Here is a 15,151-nt window from a genome sequence, read left to right on the forward strand (position 1 = left end):
GATGACACATTTGTAATAATCTATAAGAACGTCGCCAATATTTGCAATATCTTAAAAAGCTTAAATAATATCAACCATAGCTTAAATTTCACTAAGCAAGATGAAGACAAAGACTACTTACATTTTTAAGATGTAAAGACCACCCGAACCATTAACACCTTTGATTTTCAGATTCAGAGAAAGCCTACACATTCGTGTGTACCCATAAATAATTCCTCATTACACCCCGGTTCTCAGAAACAAGCATCTTTTCATAAATAGAGCATTAAGAATCCCACTCTCCCTTACTAACCTAAAAACTAAGTTAAATTATATAAGGAACCTTGCCAAAATTAATGGTTTTAAAATCGAAATGGTAAACGACTTAATTCATAAAATTAAAAACAGGTTATTCACAAATATTTTACCCGACAAACCTAAAAGGACTGATTATGCCACTTTCACATTAGTTGTCCCCAAATTGCTAACAATTTCAACAAATGTAATATGAACATAGCCTTTAGAACAACTAACACAACTCAAAATATATTCTTCAGTTATAACAAAATCAACAATAATAACAATAATAATAATAATAAATATTCAGGTTCACAAGAATACAGATCAACATGTTCTCAGTGTGGAATTTCATATGTTGGACAGACCAGACGAAGCTTCTATAAAAGGTACTTAGAACACTTCAATGCAGAAAAACACAATAAATACTCGGCAAATAGCACGCATATGAAGGTAACTGGACACCATTTCACTTCAGTTGAAAAGGATCTCACAATAATCAGGAATACAAGCAAAGGTGAACTTTTAATTGAATTAGAGAATATATACATTTTTCTAGACAAAACATATAATAAAGATCAAAATCTTAATGATGATACGGAAGTCAGAAGTCCCCTATATACTTTCACGCCTAAGTTATTAAAAACTGTCTACCCAAACCAGAATGAAGTATCACGAATATTTAGACCTGTTGAATTAAAAGCTCCCCTTATCTCACCAAATACTAAGCCTAGATTTGCCCCTCCAAACAAACCCCCTCCCACATTAACATCGCCATGCAAAGCTCCAAATGAAAAATTCCAAGTTCCCATGGAGGGAATTAGATATTTTTCACCAATAGAGCGTTTAAATAACAGATCAGATGTAAGGCTTTTCAGGCATTTGCTCTATTAACCAGCATTTCATCTTAGGTCTGACACTAGACTCATCAGAGTGGGATGTGTGACATGCTCTACTGGTGAAAAATAACTCCCTCCATGAGAACTTAGAATTTTCCATTCGGTATTGATGGGCGGGCAATAATTCCATTGTGGAGATTTATCTCCTGTATGCAGTTACCAGACTGTGCCTCTTATAATGGGCTTCTGATAATTTCACCTGCATACACCCCAGCATCAGTGGGTAGGGTCTGACACATCCCACTCTGATGAGTCTAGTGTCAGACCTAAGACGAAACGCTGTTTAATAGAGCAAACACCTGAAAAGCCTTACATCTGATTTGTTTTTGACATGCTCTATTGGTGAAAAATATCTAATTCCCTTCATGGGAAATTAGAATTTTCCATTCGGAATTGCTAGGCGGGCAATAGGGCAATAATTCCATTGTGGAGATTTATCTCCCGTATGCAGTTATCAGACTGTGCCTCTTATAATGGGCTTCTGATAAGTTCACCTGCATATACCCCAGTGTCTGTGTGTAGGGTCTGACACATCCCACTCTGATGAGTCTAGTGTCAGACCTAAGACAAAACGCTGGTTAATAGAGCAATCACCTGAAAAGCCTTACATGCAAAGCTCCGCCTAACTCCGCTTGCCCTCAGGATTCCCCACCACCTCTACAGCATCGTTACAACACAAGGAGTAGGAACTCAAGACAGACTAACGCTGCTGATGCATTAACACGGACATAGTTTACGGCGAGCGAGTAAGTGTCCATTTTACATAACACATATTTCTTAAGATTTCACATACGATTTAAACACACACCGTCAAGCTCTTTTTTGTTTCATTAGAGTGTAACCACATTCTTTTCTACGGTGTTCTACATCTTCTAAAGGGACCACACATTCATGAGACTGTCAAATAGTCTGATATACTCGTACCAGCAGCGACTTCACCCAACATATCAACGTCTTCTTGCATTAGTTATCTTACGATAATTTTTGACTAATCAACTTAATAATGTAACCTTAAATTGTTCGCCTTTTTCCGACCAATATTTTTAGCTCTTGTGTTTTACATAAAAAACAGAATTCAACCTTAGCTTTTGTGTATTGTCATAATAATCTTGTTTATTCAGGTCTTGTGTTCGATATCTGACCTCCATGCAATGCGTATGTTCAAACTTTCTACAAAGAGTATCCACTTCAGTGTCGGACATGTGTTGTTTTTAGAATTGATATGACGAAAAATTCTTTTCTTTTTAGACAAACATTTTATATTGTATAAAGTGATTTTAGCATATGTTGTATATGTTATGTCTCAACATCCTTATTTTATAACAATTATTCCACAGTGTCATAACTATTAAGAAATCACACTTCAAGTTTCATAAGTTATAAGTGATAATGTCCTCTGACCAATGCTTATTTTAAGATTATATAAGGCTGATGATGCCCAATAAAAGAAGAGCGAAACATGTCCCTTTAAATGTAGTAATTTCTATGTTTATTTAACAGCATAACCATGGAATTAATTCTATTGAATAGGTGGGGTAAAAATACACCTTTTATAAATTTAGTGAGACAAGTTATTGTGGCATGAGTACATTCAGTGGCACCTATTATTCAGGGAAATTTATCCTTAGAAATATTAACAATTATTTTCCTCAGTGTAAATGGATAACACTTTTATGAGCTCACACATTACAGAGATGATCATTACATTCAATCCACAGAGGAAGATTAGGTCTATTTACCTGGAAAGGACAGCAAGATCATTCCTGATAGCAGGTAGCTCATCGTTGTTAGGGAAGTTGATAAATCTTCTCCTCAAACTATTGATGGCAGTTACAACACAATTCACCGTCCGGTACACAGTTGCTGCATTGACATTTACTGAATCACTGTTCATAGCATAAAAGTAATTGTTTGCTAAGTATCTTAAAGTCAGAAGGAGCTGCAGGATGACAGATAATGGGCTATCTCTTGTGTCGTGGTTGATTAATTCTCCCACGTCGCGCAACAATTCCCTTACTGTTTCCTTTGAAAAGCGAAATCGTGTTTTAAATTTTGCCTCCCTGTACATTTCAAAATGATTGCTCTGATCTCGTAGTTGACGTACAGGAGGCTGTCTAACATTTCTCTCCTGAACCGTCTCAACATAGCGATATAATTTACATGGTCCATAGTAAACAACCAACGACTGCGATTCGCTCCTATTTTGAGGTTAAACAGTGCTCTCAGCAGTGCTTAAACATGGCGTCTTGAACATTGACTTTGGACAGTGTCTAAGTGATAAATAACGTCTCTGAAATACGGCAGCCATAGTTAGATACTGTTTAACCGTAGATATCGTCTAAACACCGTTTCTGCAATCAGCTCATAGTAAATCAGCTAGCTGAGGGGACATTTTGTGAAAATGTGATTCTAAGAAGGAAAAGTTTGATAGAACACATCTCAAGGCACTGGGAATTGTTCAGTTAGCTTCAGTTAGTTACCTTTAATTTTTAAATTGAAAACTCATTTTGCTGTGGTTTCATTTCTATGTAGAACTGTATGATTGCAATGTCAGCTGTCATGTAAAATTGCGGGTTGGTGGCAAGGATCACGATATCATCAGTCATGTTCAATTAGATATCCTATGAAAGTGGTCACTGTATTGACAGTTGTTTATAACTGGAGGTCCTTGCCTATGATCGTAGTATCGGTCATTCAGAAATTATGGCTCTATAGGTATGATCACAAAATCAACATTCATGTAAAATTTGAGTTTTTCTTGCTATGATCATGATATTGAAAATTATGTAATATTACTGGCTTGTTGCTTAGTCTGTTGAGATATAACTTAGATAATAATTTCAGCAAAACCTTAATATATTTTTCTGGTTTGTTTTTCAGTGTAAGTTCATTGGAAGTAAACAGCAATCCCAGTACCTTCTAACAACTTCACTTGCAGTGCGAAATGGACCAGGAAACAAAGATCAAAGATGAACCAGCCTGGCTTGAAGGAACAGGAAATGCTTCACTTGTAAGTCTCATTCCAGATAATTTTACAGGGATCTGAAGTTAACCCTTAGTAGGTGAATAAATTTGGCAGGTGCAAAATTTACTATGCTTACCCAATATTAATACCAGCAGTCAACACTTGCAGCATGAGCATTTAGGTTTGTTATGTCTCTGATACGTTTCTTTATCTGAAAATATGTGACAGCACACTACACAAGGCTGCCAACGCTTAGGAACTACAAACAGCAGTATTGGTGTACATATTTGGGTCTGGCTGGTGAAAAAATCATTGTTCATGGGTAAGCAAGAAGATTTTGGTAGCATAAGCCCCCAGATTAGGTACACAAAGTGGCCAGTTGGGCTCTAGCATGTACTTGGGAAACAGCAGTGCATTCTATGCCACTGTGGCTCAGGCGGCAGTGTGTCGGCCCCTCACTGCTGTGTTCCGTGATTAAAATACCATTCACTCTATGTGAGATTTGTGCTGGACGAAGCGGAGGCAGGACAGGATTATTTCCGAGTACTCCATTTTTTTCTGTCATCTTTCATTCCAGCCACACTCTGTAGTGGTATAGTACCAAAGTTGTAATGCTTTGCTAGCAACTAGCAATATGTAATATTTGGGTGAGTAAATATGTACAAACGTAAAGTAGAAAAGCAGCATATGAGAGATATAGGTAGTAGTAACCAAATGTACAGCAAGAAAGTAATGAGCCCCCTGAGGAATTGAAAAGGAACAAGAGAGAGTAGCAAATGTAAACAAGGTAAATAAATATATTTAATAATCAACAAATTCAATAAATAAACATCTGTCATAAGATAGGAAACACCAGATAAAAATTTTGGTTAACAATAGCAAAAAGAAAAGTTTAGAAGGCGAGCAAAATATTCCACATTGAAAATATCCAAAAGTTTAAGAAGCTCAAGAAAAGAATTACGAATGGTGAGAACCAGAGGTAATAAGAGCGAGGCATAGTTAATAAAGAAAGAACTCCAATCGAAGAATGCAGGGTAAGAATGAAGAAAAATACAAAAAAAGGGAAAGGAAGTAGAGATCGAAACTAGAGAAAAGATTCACTTCTGTGGGTAGTAATTGCAAAAAATGTTTCACAGGTGCAGAACAGGTGATAGACGTCGCAAGCACACCATTAGAGTTATCCTGATTACAGTTCTTATAGTTGAAAGTATAGTCCATTTAAAAAAAATTAGTATGAAATCTGCATGCATAACTTTAAATGCCAGTATATGCTTACAAGAGAAAAAATTGGACAGAGGCCAGATAGCCTAATGAAAAATCTAAAGTCAAAATAAGAAATTCATAGTTCTTGCTCACCAAGCTGTCAGTAGTTATTAAGCAGAGAGTATAAAGAAGAATGGAAAAGTCTAGAAGTATATGGTATTAGAATGCCAGCACGCTCCATAAATGACAGTGTCACAATCATGTGTTGGTAAATGTTACTCAGGCACGCACGGAATAGGAGGAGAAGGCCTCGGCATCAGAAGGAGATGACGTCACAGTCACATGTTCAGCAGAGTAGATGACGGCGGGCGAGCACAGCAGTAAAGAGTGAAAGTCCGCAGCAGAGTGGTTGAAGAAAATGTGGCAGGTAAAGGTAGGATTTATACAGAATATGTAGTGGAGAGATCATAACAACTCTCCAATATCATTTCATTTGTCAGTCATTAATCTTTGCCTCAGAGGAGTGCGACAAGTTTCGGCAGTGGGTACAATTTCTATTCTCGCACGAAGATGGGGGGGTCCATTCATTCCATGCCTGAACTGGTCTCTGACTGGAAAACAGGTTGTAGGTTTTCATTTTCACAGCAGTACATATTATGTTTGATAGTGGTAAAAAGCTGAATGGATATTTTGTGTTTGATAGTGAAGGAGCCTTGTTAGATCCAGCTAGTGACAAAGTCATGATAGGCAGTGTCTGAAGATCGAGGCTTCAGAGCCTTTCATGTGCTAAGTATGCATTGATTGACTGTGAATTGTTTTCTCTTTACTGTAGTAGGTTATTGATATGGATTCCAGAAGGTTGTGTGGTTGTCTTTATTCTGCATGGTTTGCTAAAGGTATCTTTGTGGCATTGACATAATTTCCTTTCATGTCAGCCAATTGCAATGCTACTAGCTGCTGAATTGATGGACAATGGTTGGTGCTAGATTTAATTAAGTTATGGCTTACAGGTCCCTGGTTATCATAGTGAACATATTTTTCCTCCAAAAGACATTCCAGGTAAGATTTTCATCATTTAAACTTCTATACAATGTTACTAATGTTGGGTGAGCACAAAGTAAAATACTGTCACTGTATATCATGTCTAAAGCAAACACTATATTGAAGACGGGGTTGCAGTCAAAAATTTTTCCTTGCTCTGTTTATTGCTACTCTAAAGTCAGTCCATTGCGATCTTCTGAGTGTGTGTCTTTCAGTTCAGTGTCCCTACATCTTACAGCTCAGAGGGTAAAGTGATGACATGCTAATTTCATGTTGGCAAGTGAGACTTGTGTTCAGTCTGGAGGTATTTGAAGAAGCTGAATTATCCCAGCACATGTCTGTAGTTATACTGAATTCCTGCATGTCAGTCTGCTGCCTCTTGTAAAAATATCAAAGAAATGTATGCCATTATCAGAAACAACTTTTTTCTAAATGATACATTGAATGTCAAAAGACTTGTATCTGTTAAAGACTTTCATATAATAAGAAATGAATGCCCTCCAAATGTTCATTTTGTCCTCCATTCATCACATCCTAGTGGATAATGAAAGAGGCTCTGAAACAGCAGATGTAATTGCCAGCATTGCTGGCTCTGGACTGATGGTGTTCTCATCCCTACAGTTCTTCACAGAACACTATGTAATATCCTTGTCATAAAACATTTCATTTGTAGTTGCTTTGAGTGTGGCCCACATAAAGTCTTTCCCTGGAATATGACTGATTTGCCTGCTTCTTTCATGTTTTTTTAAAATTTTTATACTTGGAAGCATTGAATTATGTTGATTGAAATGGAACTGTATTAAGGCAGTTTGTAGCACTTTTGAGGCTCAGCAAAACCAGAGTACAGAATGAGCTTCAGATATTTTAAGATATTTTAATGCATTGGACTCTCATTTAAATACCCCTGCATGTCACACTGACTCAAATTCAAATCCCAGTGGAGGAGTTGTTTGTGCAGCACATGGAAAATATATTGTTGAAAAGAAAACTGTACAAGATATTAACATGAAATTTTGTCATTAGGTGAATGAATACATGTATTCACCTTAAATGATATTCTTGTGTTATAGATTAGTTGTGGAGGCCTGGTCTCATGGTTTTGCTCATCATCACTCTCTGAGTCACTAGTGATATATACATTTCCTGACTCATTACCACTATTTACACTCAACACTTCCTCACACAAATTATCGTCTTCTAATTCCTGAAGACCTTCACTGACACTATTTAAAACACTGTTAATTAACTTCAATAATCGTTTGTGTTCAGAAACGCGCACACTGCTAGTTGCCATATTGACTAATGGTTTAAAAGGAATTTGAAATACTTCCGAGTCACCTTATACACATGGTGTGAAGGTCAAACAAGGGGAAATTTCGACATACCCTCGCGCCAACCTTCTAGTACATGAAAATCTTAATGCATGAGCCATCTGTTACAAACTGAGTGGACTGTAGAAAGATCTCTGAGCATTGGCAATGCGCGGGCCCAACTAGTCACCAGAGTTGTGGGCCATGTGCACGCAAGCGGGCGTTGCTCGTCATCCGAGTTCATTAGTTTAATCTGTCTGTAAACAAACTCTATGCTGAGTATGTAAGATTTATATCTCCCACTATATGTCAACAGATTTAGAACAGTTTTAACACTTTTAAGTGGCTGAAACAACCTCTTAACATTTTTTTAATGTGATTGGACATATAAAAACAGTTCATATGATTTAGTGTTTATGTCTCTGACTGCTGACTTTCAAATTCTGTGCATAATGGCTCCAATTCCATCTCTGGTAGGTTGCAATATATCTTCTGGTATGCCTAGAAAACTTTTCTCAGTTTAGATTTGGATAACATTTTTGTTCTTTCCATGACATTAGGTGTGATCAAGGATAGTAACACCAATCTCAATACAGCCTTTGGTTTTAAGAATTGTCTCCTGGTAGAAACCTTCCGTAAACATTAGCTTAATTTAAAAATAATTGTAAAAAGTAGCAGGTAATGAATTACCATGCTCTTTTGTTTGTGACTGTTTATGTAGAAGTGTGTTACATGCCTACCTAATGTATCTTCTTTTCCACAGGAAACTATTGAACATGTAACACAAATTATAACTCTGAAAAAAGAAGCCAAATCAGAGTTAACAGAGCCAGAGACAACAGAGGATTGTTCATTTGAGGTAATGTACATAATTTGATAGGTTAGAATGTGGCTCATCAGATATCAGTGGTTGATCCTTCATTTCGATGTGTGTGATTGACAGTACTATATAAAATATACTTTTTTATAAGTTTGACTGTTTACTTGCCTAATTTTCATATTTCATTTAATTTGTTCCAAGATCTTGCAATAGTTATGACATAGTAGATGGGATGGCTCCAAAGACCTCTAATGTATATCATTTGGGAACTGGCATTATTGCTACTAATACTTTTGACTGCGTAAATATCTTCAAACACACAGTTACTATCATGTACATCCTTTTATTACTGCCGAGGAAAAATACTTGGATGCGTAAATTATGCATGGGCGTTAATTATGCAACAAAATGTGGTAGTTAGGTAAGAATTGTTGGAAGGGTTATTATTTAGCTATGTTGAGAGTATGTATGTTTTTCAAGAGTGGTCAGTTCGTTGTAGGTAAAGCAATAAGTACCTATCACACGTCTGAGGTGATATATCAGTCTCTTGACAGCTGTTTCACAGATTTCACTAAAGTGGGATCCTGCAGTAGGGATGAAATGCCATGTCAGGTCCATGCCTGCAGTTGCAGTGAAGTATTGTTTTTTCTGAGGATTGTCTTGCAGAATTGCTTTGAGTTCTTTAGCTGCTCCAAAGAAGTTCTTGCCATTATCGCTGTGAATGTTCAGGGCTTGACTTCCATGAGAATGAAGTCGATGAAGAGAATGAAAAATGGAGTTGTGGTCAGATCAGGTATCATATCTATGTAGACAGCCGTGGTAGCTAGGCAGTGTGTTCTTGTTCGACCTCACTACATTTTTTTATGACCAGTGGCCCAGAATAGTCTATTGCAGTGTTTAGGAATGGGTGCGCTGGAGTTACATGTCCCGTGTTATATTTTACATTAATTGTATAGAAGTATCAGCTTTTAACTTGCAACACTTGTGACGTGCACAAGTGTGGCTTCTTTACTGTCCCTTTTGCAGATGGGATGCAAAAATTTTCTCTTTGAATTAGAGTGTGTTTAAGAGTGGAGTGTCACGATGAAGTAGATAGATGTGTATTTTGACTCCACTAGAATTTGGGCATTGTTCAGTCCTCTGCTGATATAAAGATTGCCTTTTTGATCTGTGATTTGGTTTATAGTTCTAATATAAGTTCATAGGTTCCTACTTAACATTAATGCAAAATTTGAGTGCAGTGTTCAAATTCAATATGAAGTGTGAACTTCAATTTCACTCAATCGGTTGTTTACAACAATGTAAGGCAGCAAAACAAGTGAGCACACAACACAAAAATTGTGAGCACAACAACAAGAAACTTCTGCGGTTATCCCAATGCGAACATCACACCTACTTCTGAGGAATGCCACAAAGCACAGGAGAGGACTGGAAGTGATGGAATATCTGGGAAGGTACCAAGTTTTAATGACTGCAACTGAGGAGTGGATCTTACACAGTACACGAAATAGAGTAGTTACCAGAAATAACAACATATCCATAGTTTAAAGATTAAAATTGAATGTAATAATAAGAACGGTGGGTGGATAAATAAAAGATTTAAAAATAAAATTAAAACTTCTAGAATTTAAAATAAATAGTGTCTAGAAAGATTTTAAATTAAGAGGAAATCATCTTGGATATCGGACTTCTTAAAGTGGTATACTGCAGACATAATTTAGGTGTCAGTATCCAGTATTCGGGAGATAGTAGGTTCGAACCCCACTGTCGGTAGCCCTGAAAATGGTTTTCCGTGGTTTCCCATTTTCACACCAGGAAAATGATGCTGGGGCTATACCTTAATTAAGGTCATGGCCGCTTCCTTCCCACTCCTAGCCCTTTCCTGTCCCATCATCGCCATAAGACCTATCTGTGTCGGTGCGACGTAAAGCAGCTAGCAAAAAAAAAAAAAAAAAGGTGTCAGTTATGGTAATAGAAGTTTGAGTGGGTTGTAAACCACAGAAATGACTTACATGTTTAAAATTTCAGTATCTCCCAAGCTTGGTATTGAAATTTGTAGAATTATGAGTAGCCTTCATATTTACAGGAACTAATTTGTTTCATGTGCACAATGAACAATACTGCTCATGTATACAATTTCCGGGCAAGAGTGTCCCTATATTTTACCCAGTTAAATTACATTGACTTAGATAAGAATTTATTTAGACCAAACCTTATCACATACTTGTTTTTAACGAGAAAGGAACTTGAGCGAATATTGATGGGTATCTGCAAGCCAATAAAAATATAAAACATGCACAAGGGGAGAACTGAGGGAAAAAATAGTATGAAGCAGATAGATAAATTAAGGATATACAAGGTGAAAATAGGAATTGATGAAATGAAATTTAAAATAAGGGAATCTGAATTAATTTTAACCAGAAAGCAGAAAATGAAATACGTAAAATCCTGGAAAATTAAGTAAAATAATAACCATGACCAAGTTTTGATACATTAAATAACCAACACAAGCATACATCATAACCATTGTTGCAGGTCTCTAAATTCATTAATCACCACTACCAACAACAGTACGATGGTAAGGCATGCATTATTTAATCGTAAGGCAACATCTCACAAAAATGAAAATTGTGGTGTCAGGCAAAGAAAAGAATCAGATGAAACTGGACCGTAAATAAAGTAAGAGAATAAAAATAAAATTTACAATAAATGACAAGGCAAGTTACCAAATAAATCTTCAAAAATGAACTCACTTTGGTATCCACTTCGGAACAGAATTACGATGATCCTTGTATTACATTTGCAGACAACTAGTAGGGACCCCTAGGTGATCAACTTCATGAATAGACCACTCCGTTTCAAAAAAAAAAAAACATATATTAAGCTATGAATATTACACTGCTGAGAACTTTAAATGAACATTATCCAATTCTTCAAGATAAGTTTTATACTGCCACATAAGAACAGTCATATGCCAATTATTATGACAGTATGTTGTGTCATTCATGGATTACTTGGTCCTAATAGCAAATTTCACATAATTAAGTTGGAGATACCTTAAGTTGACATGTTGCATTTAACACTAGTTAATTATTTCCAGCACAAAATGTTCACATCTTGAAGTAAGGTAATGGCACTATATATCAAATGCCCTTTAAAAATCAAACATTTCACACATCTTGTTGCAATATAAAGATATCGGTAAGTTAACGTAATATCTGAGATTTCTAAATTCACCCCTCTAAATATAGTTTTATATCAATCGATAGGTCGAAGTCGTTACCATGTTAGCGAGTGTGCGGATGTCTCAGAACTTTGGTGTTGGCAGGAATTGAATGAGGTCGTATTGATACTAAGGTGCAGTGTATCTGTGATTATCTGTTTTTGCCGGTAAAGTACTGTCTTCAGAGTGTATCTTTTAAAGAACAGGTTGTATTAACATACATAAATGTTCATTAATTTCTTGTGTTGTGAGTTTTCACATATCTTCCATTTGACTTATTTTTTATAATATCGAAAGGTCGTTTGATAACTGAGGTTCATTCAGTACAAAAATTTATTTCGGTGCTCGTGACTGCTGAGCCGTCTATCGCTAACTTGAGAGGGCCTGAATTTGAACCCTCAACTGGTATAGTTAGATTTCTTTTATGATGTCCTGTGTCTGCTTGATGTCGTACATTGTTCTAATCACTTTATTTAACAATCCTGTCCTTTTCCAAGGGTTTTCGTCATTGGCAGATGAAGTCGTGGCAACAACAAGGGATGTGCGGGGGCAGTTGCCCCCCCACTCTTTGGGAAAAATACATTTTTATTACATTTTATCCATTTAAAACTAGAAAACAGAAAATTTTGTTTTTGCAATTCTTGCTTATTTTCCTTAACTAGTGTTCAGAGGTTTGACAATGGTCAAACTTAAGAAGCCCAACTGGCGAAATGTCCCAAAAGCCATAATTTAAACCTGTTGAAAAGATGAAAATGTGTCAGTATACGTATCTGCCGTGACTGAAGCTGTTCAACAGGTTGAGTCTGGTATGATGTCCAAAATGCAAGCATCTATAACATAGCAGGTCCCTTTAACAATGTTAATTGACAATCTATCTGGGCTTCAGAAGATTCAGACTGCCATTTGCTGGAAGCCGTTCCTGAGTCCACGAGAATAGAGTGCACTTTTTAATTAATAATCAACATGTCCAAGACGGGATTTCTGTTGAAGAAAAATAATTTACGTGACACTGTTCAGCAAATTGTGCAGTCATAACGAAGGAGCACACTATTTAGGCATCAAGGACCTGGTAAAACCTGGTTCAGATGTTTTACGAGATGGCTGAACACTTTAGCTAGGACAGAGCTGCTACCCCGGATGAGCGAATACATGGTTCGTTGTGGGACTGTCGTGGAATCTTGCGGATGTAAGATCAATTATGGAAGATCCAAGCAGGATGTTCAATGCAGACGAGGCAGGTTTTCTGTTTCTTAAAGTTTCGGGAAAGTACCTTGGAGTCAGAGGGAAAATCTTCAATGTACCGCAACCTCTAAAAAGAATGTAGGCATAACAGTGTTTGGAAATTTGTGTGCTGACAGGCGTTGTGCCCCAAAAATCATCATATGTAGCAACATATGACTTCAGCATGTATTTTATAATTGAAGAATGGTTCATGTTTGTGGGTTACTGTAGTCACGTCTTAGTTCGTGAACCATGGGCAACGGCTGAGTGGCCTAGTAAGTGGTCCTGAGAGTCGGGATACCAGTTGCTATGGAATGGGAGTGGGCATCGCGGACATATTCTGAGCCGTGGCCCTCCTTGTGCTCAGGCGGCTAGGACTATACAATTCACCGGTGGTCCATAACCCGTTAGAGGAGAGATCCTCACTTGGACTATGTGCAAGTAAGGCAGCATCCGGCTTCATGAATTTACCGAGCTCAGAACACTTTAAGCAAGCCTCGGACCTATGGGAGTAATGGAGTCCCACTCCCATTTGACAGGCGAGGGACTCCTTGGAAACAACATGGCGAACGAAATGGAATTCGATGGGGAGCTATCAATATTAATGGGGCTTATGTAAGAAAGAAGGTAGAACTGCTTGAGTCAACAAAGAGGATGCACCTGGATGTTCTAGGAGTAAGTGATATTCGGGTAAGGGGAGATAATGAGGAAGAGATAGGAGATTATAAGGTGTACTTGACGGGTGTTAGAAAGGGAAGGGCAGAGTCTGAGGTAGGGCTCTTTATCAGGAATACCATTGCACGCAACATAGTTTCTGTTAGGCACATAAATGAGCGAATGATGTGGGTAGATTTGTCAGTGGGAGGAATTAAGACAAGGATTGTGTCCGTGTATTCACCATGTGAGGGTGCAGATGAGGATGAAGTTGACAAGTTTTATGAAGCATTGAGTGACATCGTGGTCAGGGTCAACAGCAAGGATAGAATAGTGCTAATGGGCGATTTCAATGCGAGAGTTGGGAATAGAACTGAAGGATACGAAAGGGTGATTGGTAAATGTGGCGAAGATATGGAAGCTAATGGGAATGGGAAGCGTTTGCTGGACTTCTGGGCTAGTATGGGTTTAGCTGTTACGAATACATTCTTCAAGCATAAGGCTATTCACCGCTACACATGGGAGGCTAGGGGTACCAGATCCATAATAGACTATATCTTAACAGACTTTGAATTCAGGAAATCTGTTAGGAATGTAAGAGATTTTTGGGGATTTTTCGATGATACAGACCACTATCTGATCTGTAGTGAACTAAGTATCTCTAGACCTAGGGTAGAGAAAGTGAAATCTGTCTGCAAACGAATAAGGGTAGAAAATCTCCAGGACGAGGAAATTAGACAGAAGTACATGGATATGATTAGTGAGAAGTTTCGAACAGTAGACAGTAAGCAGGTTCAGGATATAGAAAGTGAATGGGTGGCATACAGGGATGCTGTAGTAGAAACACCAAGGGAATGCCTAGGAACAACTGTCTGTAAAGATGGGAAAAGGCGAACATCTTGGTGGAATGAGGAAGTGAGAGCAGCCTGTAAACGTAAAAAGAAGGCTTATCAGAAATGGCTCCAAACAAGGGCCGAGGCGAACAGGGATTGGTACGTAGATGAAAGAAACAGAGCGAAACAAATAGTTGTTGAATCCAAAAAGAAGTCATGGGAAGATTTTGGTAATAACCTGGAAAGGCTAGGTCAAGCAGCAGGGAAACCTTTCTGGACAGAAATAAAAAATCTTAGGAAGGGAGGGAAAAAGGAAATGAACAGTGTTTTGAGTAATTCAGGTGAACTCATAATAGACCCCAGGGAATCACTGGAGGGGTGGAGGGAATATTTTGAACATCTTCTCAGTGTAAAAGGAAATCATCCTGGTGGTGTTGCAAACAGCCAAGCTCATGGGGAGGAGGAAAATGATGTTGGTGAAATTATGCTTGAGGAAGTGGAAAGGTTAGTAAATAAACTCCATTGTCATAAGGCAGCAGGAATAGATGAAATTAGACCTGAAATGGTGAAGTATAGTGGGAAGGCAGGGATGAAATGGCTTCATAGAGTAGTAAAATTAGCGTGGAGTGTTGGTAAGGTACCTTCAGATTGGACAAAAGCAGTAATTGCACCTATCTATAAGCAAGGAAACAGGAAGGATTGCAAC

General features: G+C 37.6%; 1 protein-coding gene across 1 annotated transcript in view; it reads left to right on the forward strand.

The window, feature by feature from the left end:
• The first annotated feature begins 3,981 nt into the window (after window positions 1-3,981).
• The window catches only part of LOC137501069 (zinc finger protein ZFP2-like), a 45,489-nt gene continuing 34,319 nt past the window's right edge, over window positions 3,982-15,151 (forward strand). Inside the window, exons 1-2 of the mRNA XM_068227977.1 lie at window positions 3,982-4,185; window positions 8,458-8,553. Of these exons, the coding sequence (XP_068084078.1) occupies window positions 4,120-4,185; window positions 8,458-8,553 (162 nt within the window). The 5' untranslated portion in view covers window positions 3,982-4,119. The remainder of the gene's footprint in view (window positions 4,186-8,457; window positions 8,554-15,151) is intronic.

Source organism: Anabrus simplex, chromosome 5 (assembly GCF_040414725.1).
Source record: "Anabrus simplex isolate iqAnaSimp1 chromosome 5, ASM4041472v1, whole genome shotgun sequence".
Lineage (NCBI taxonomy): Eukaryota > Metazoa > Arthropoda > Insecta > Orthoptera > Tettigoniidae > Anabrus > Anabrus simplex.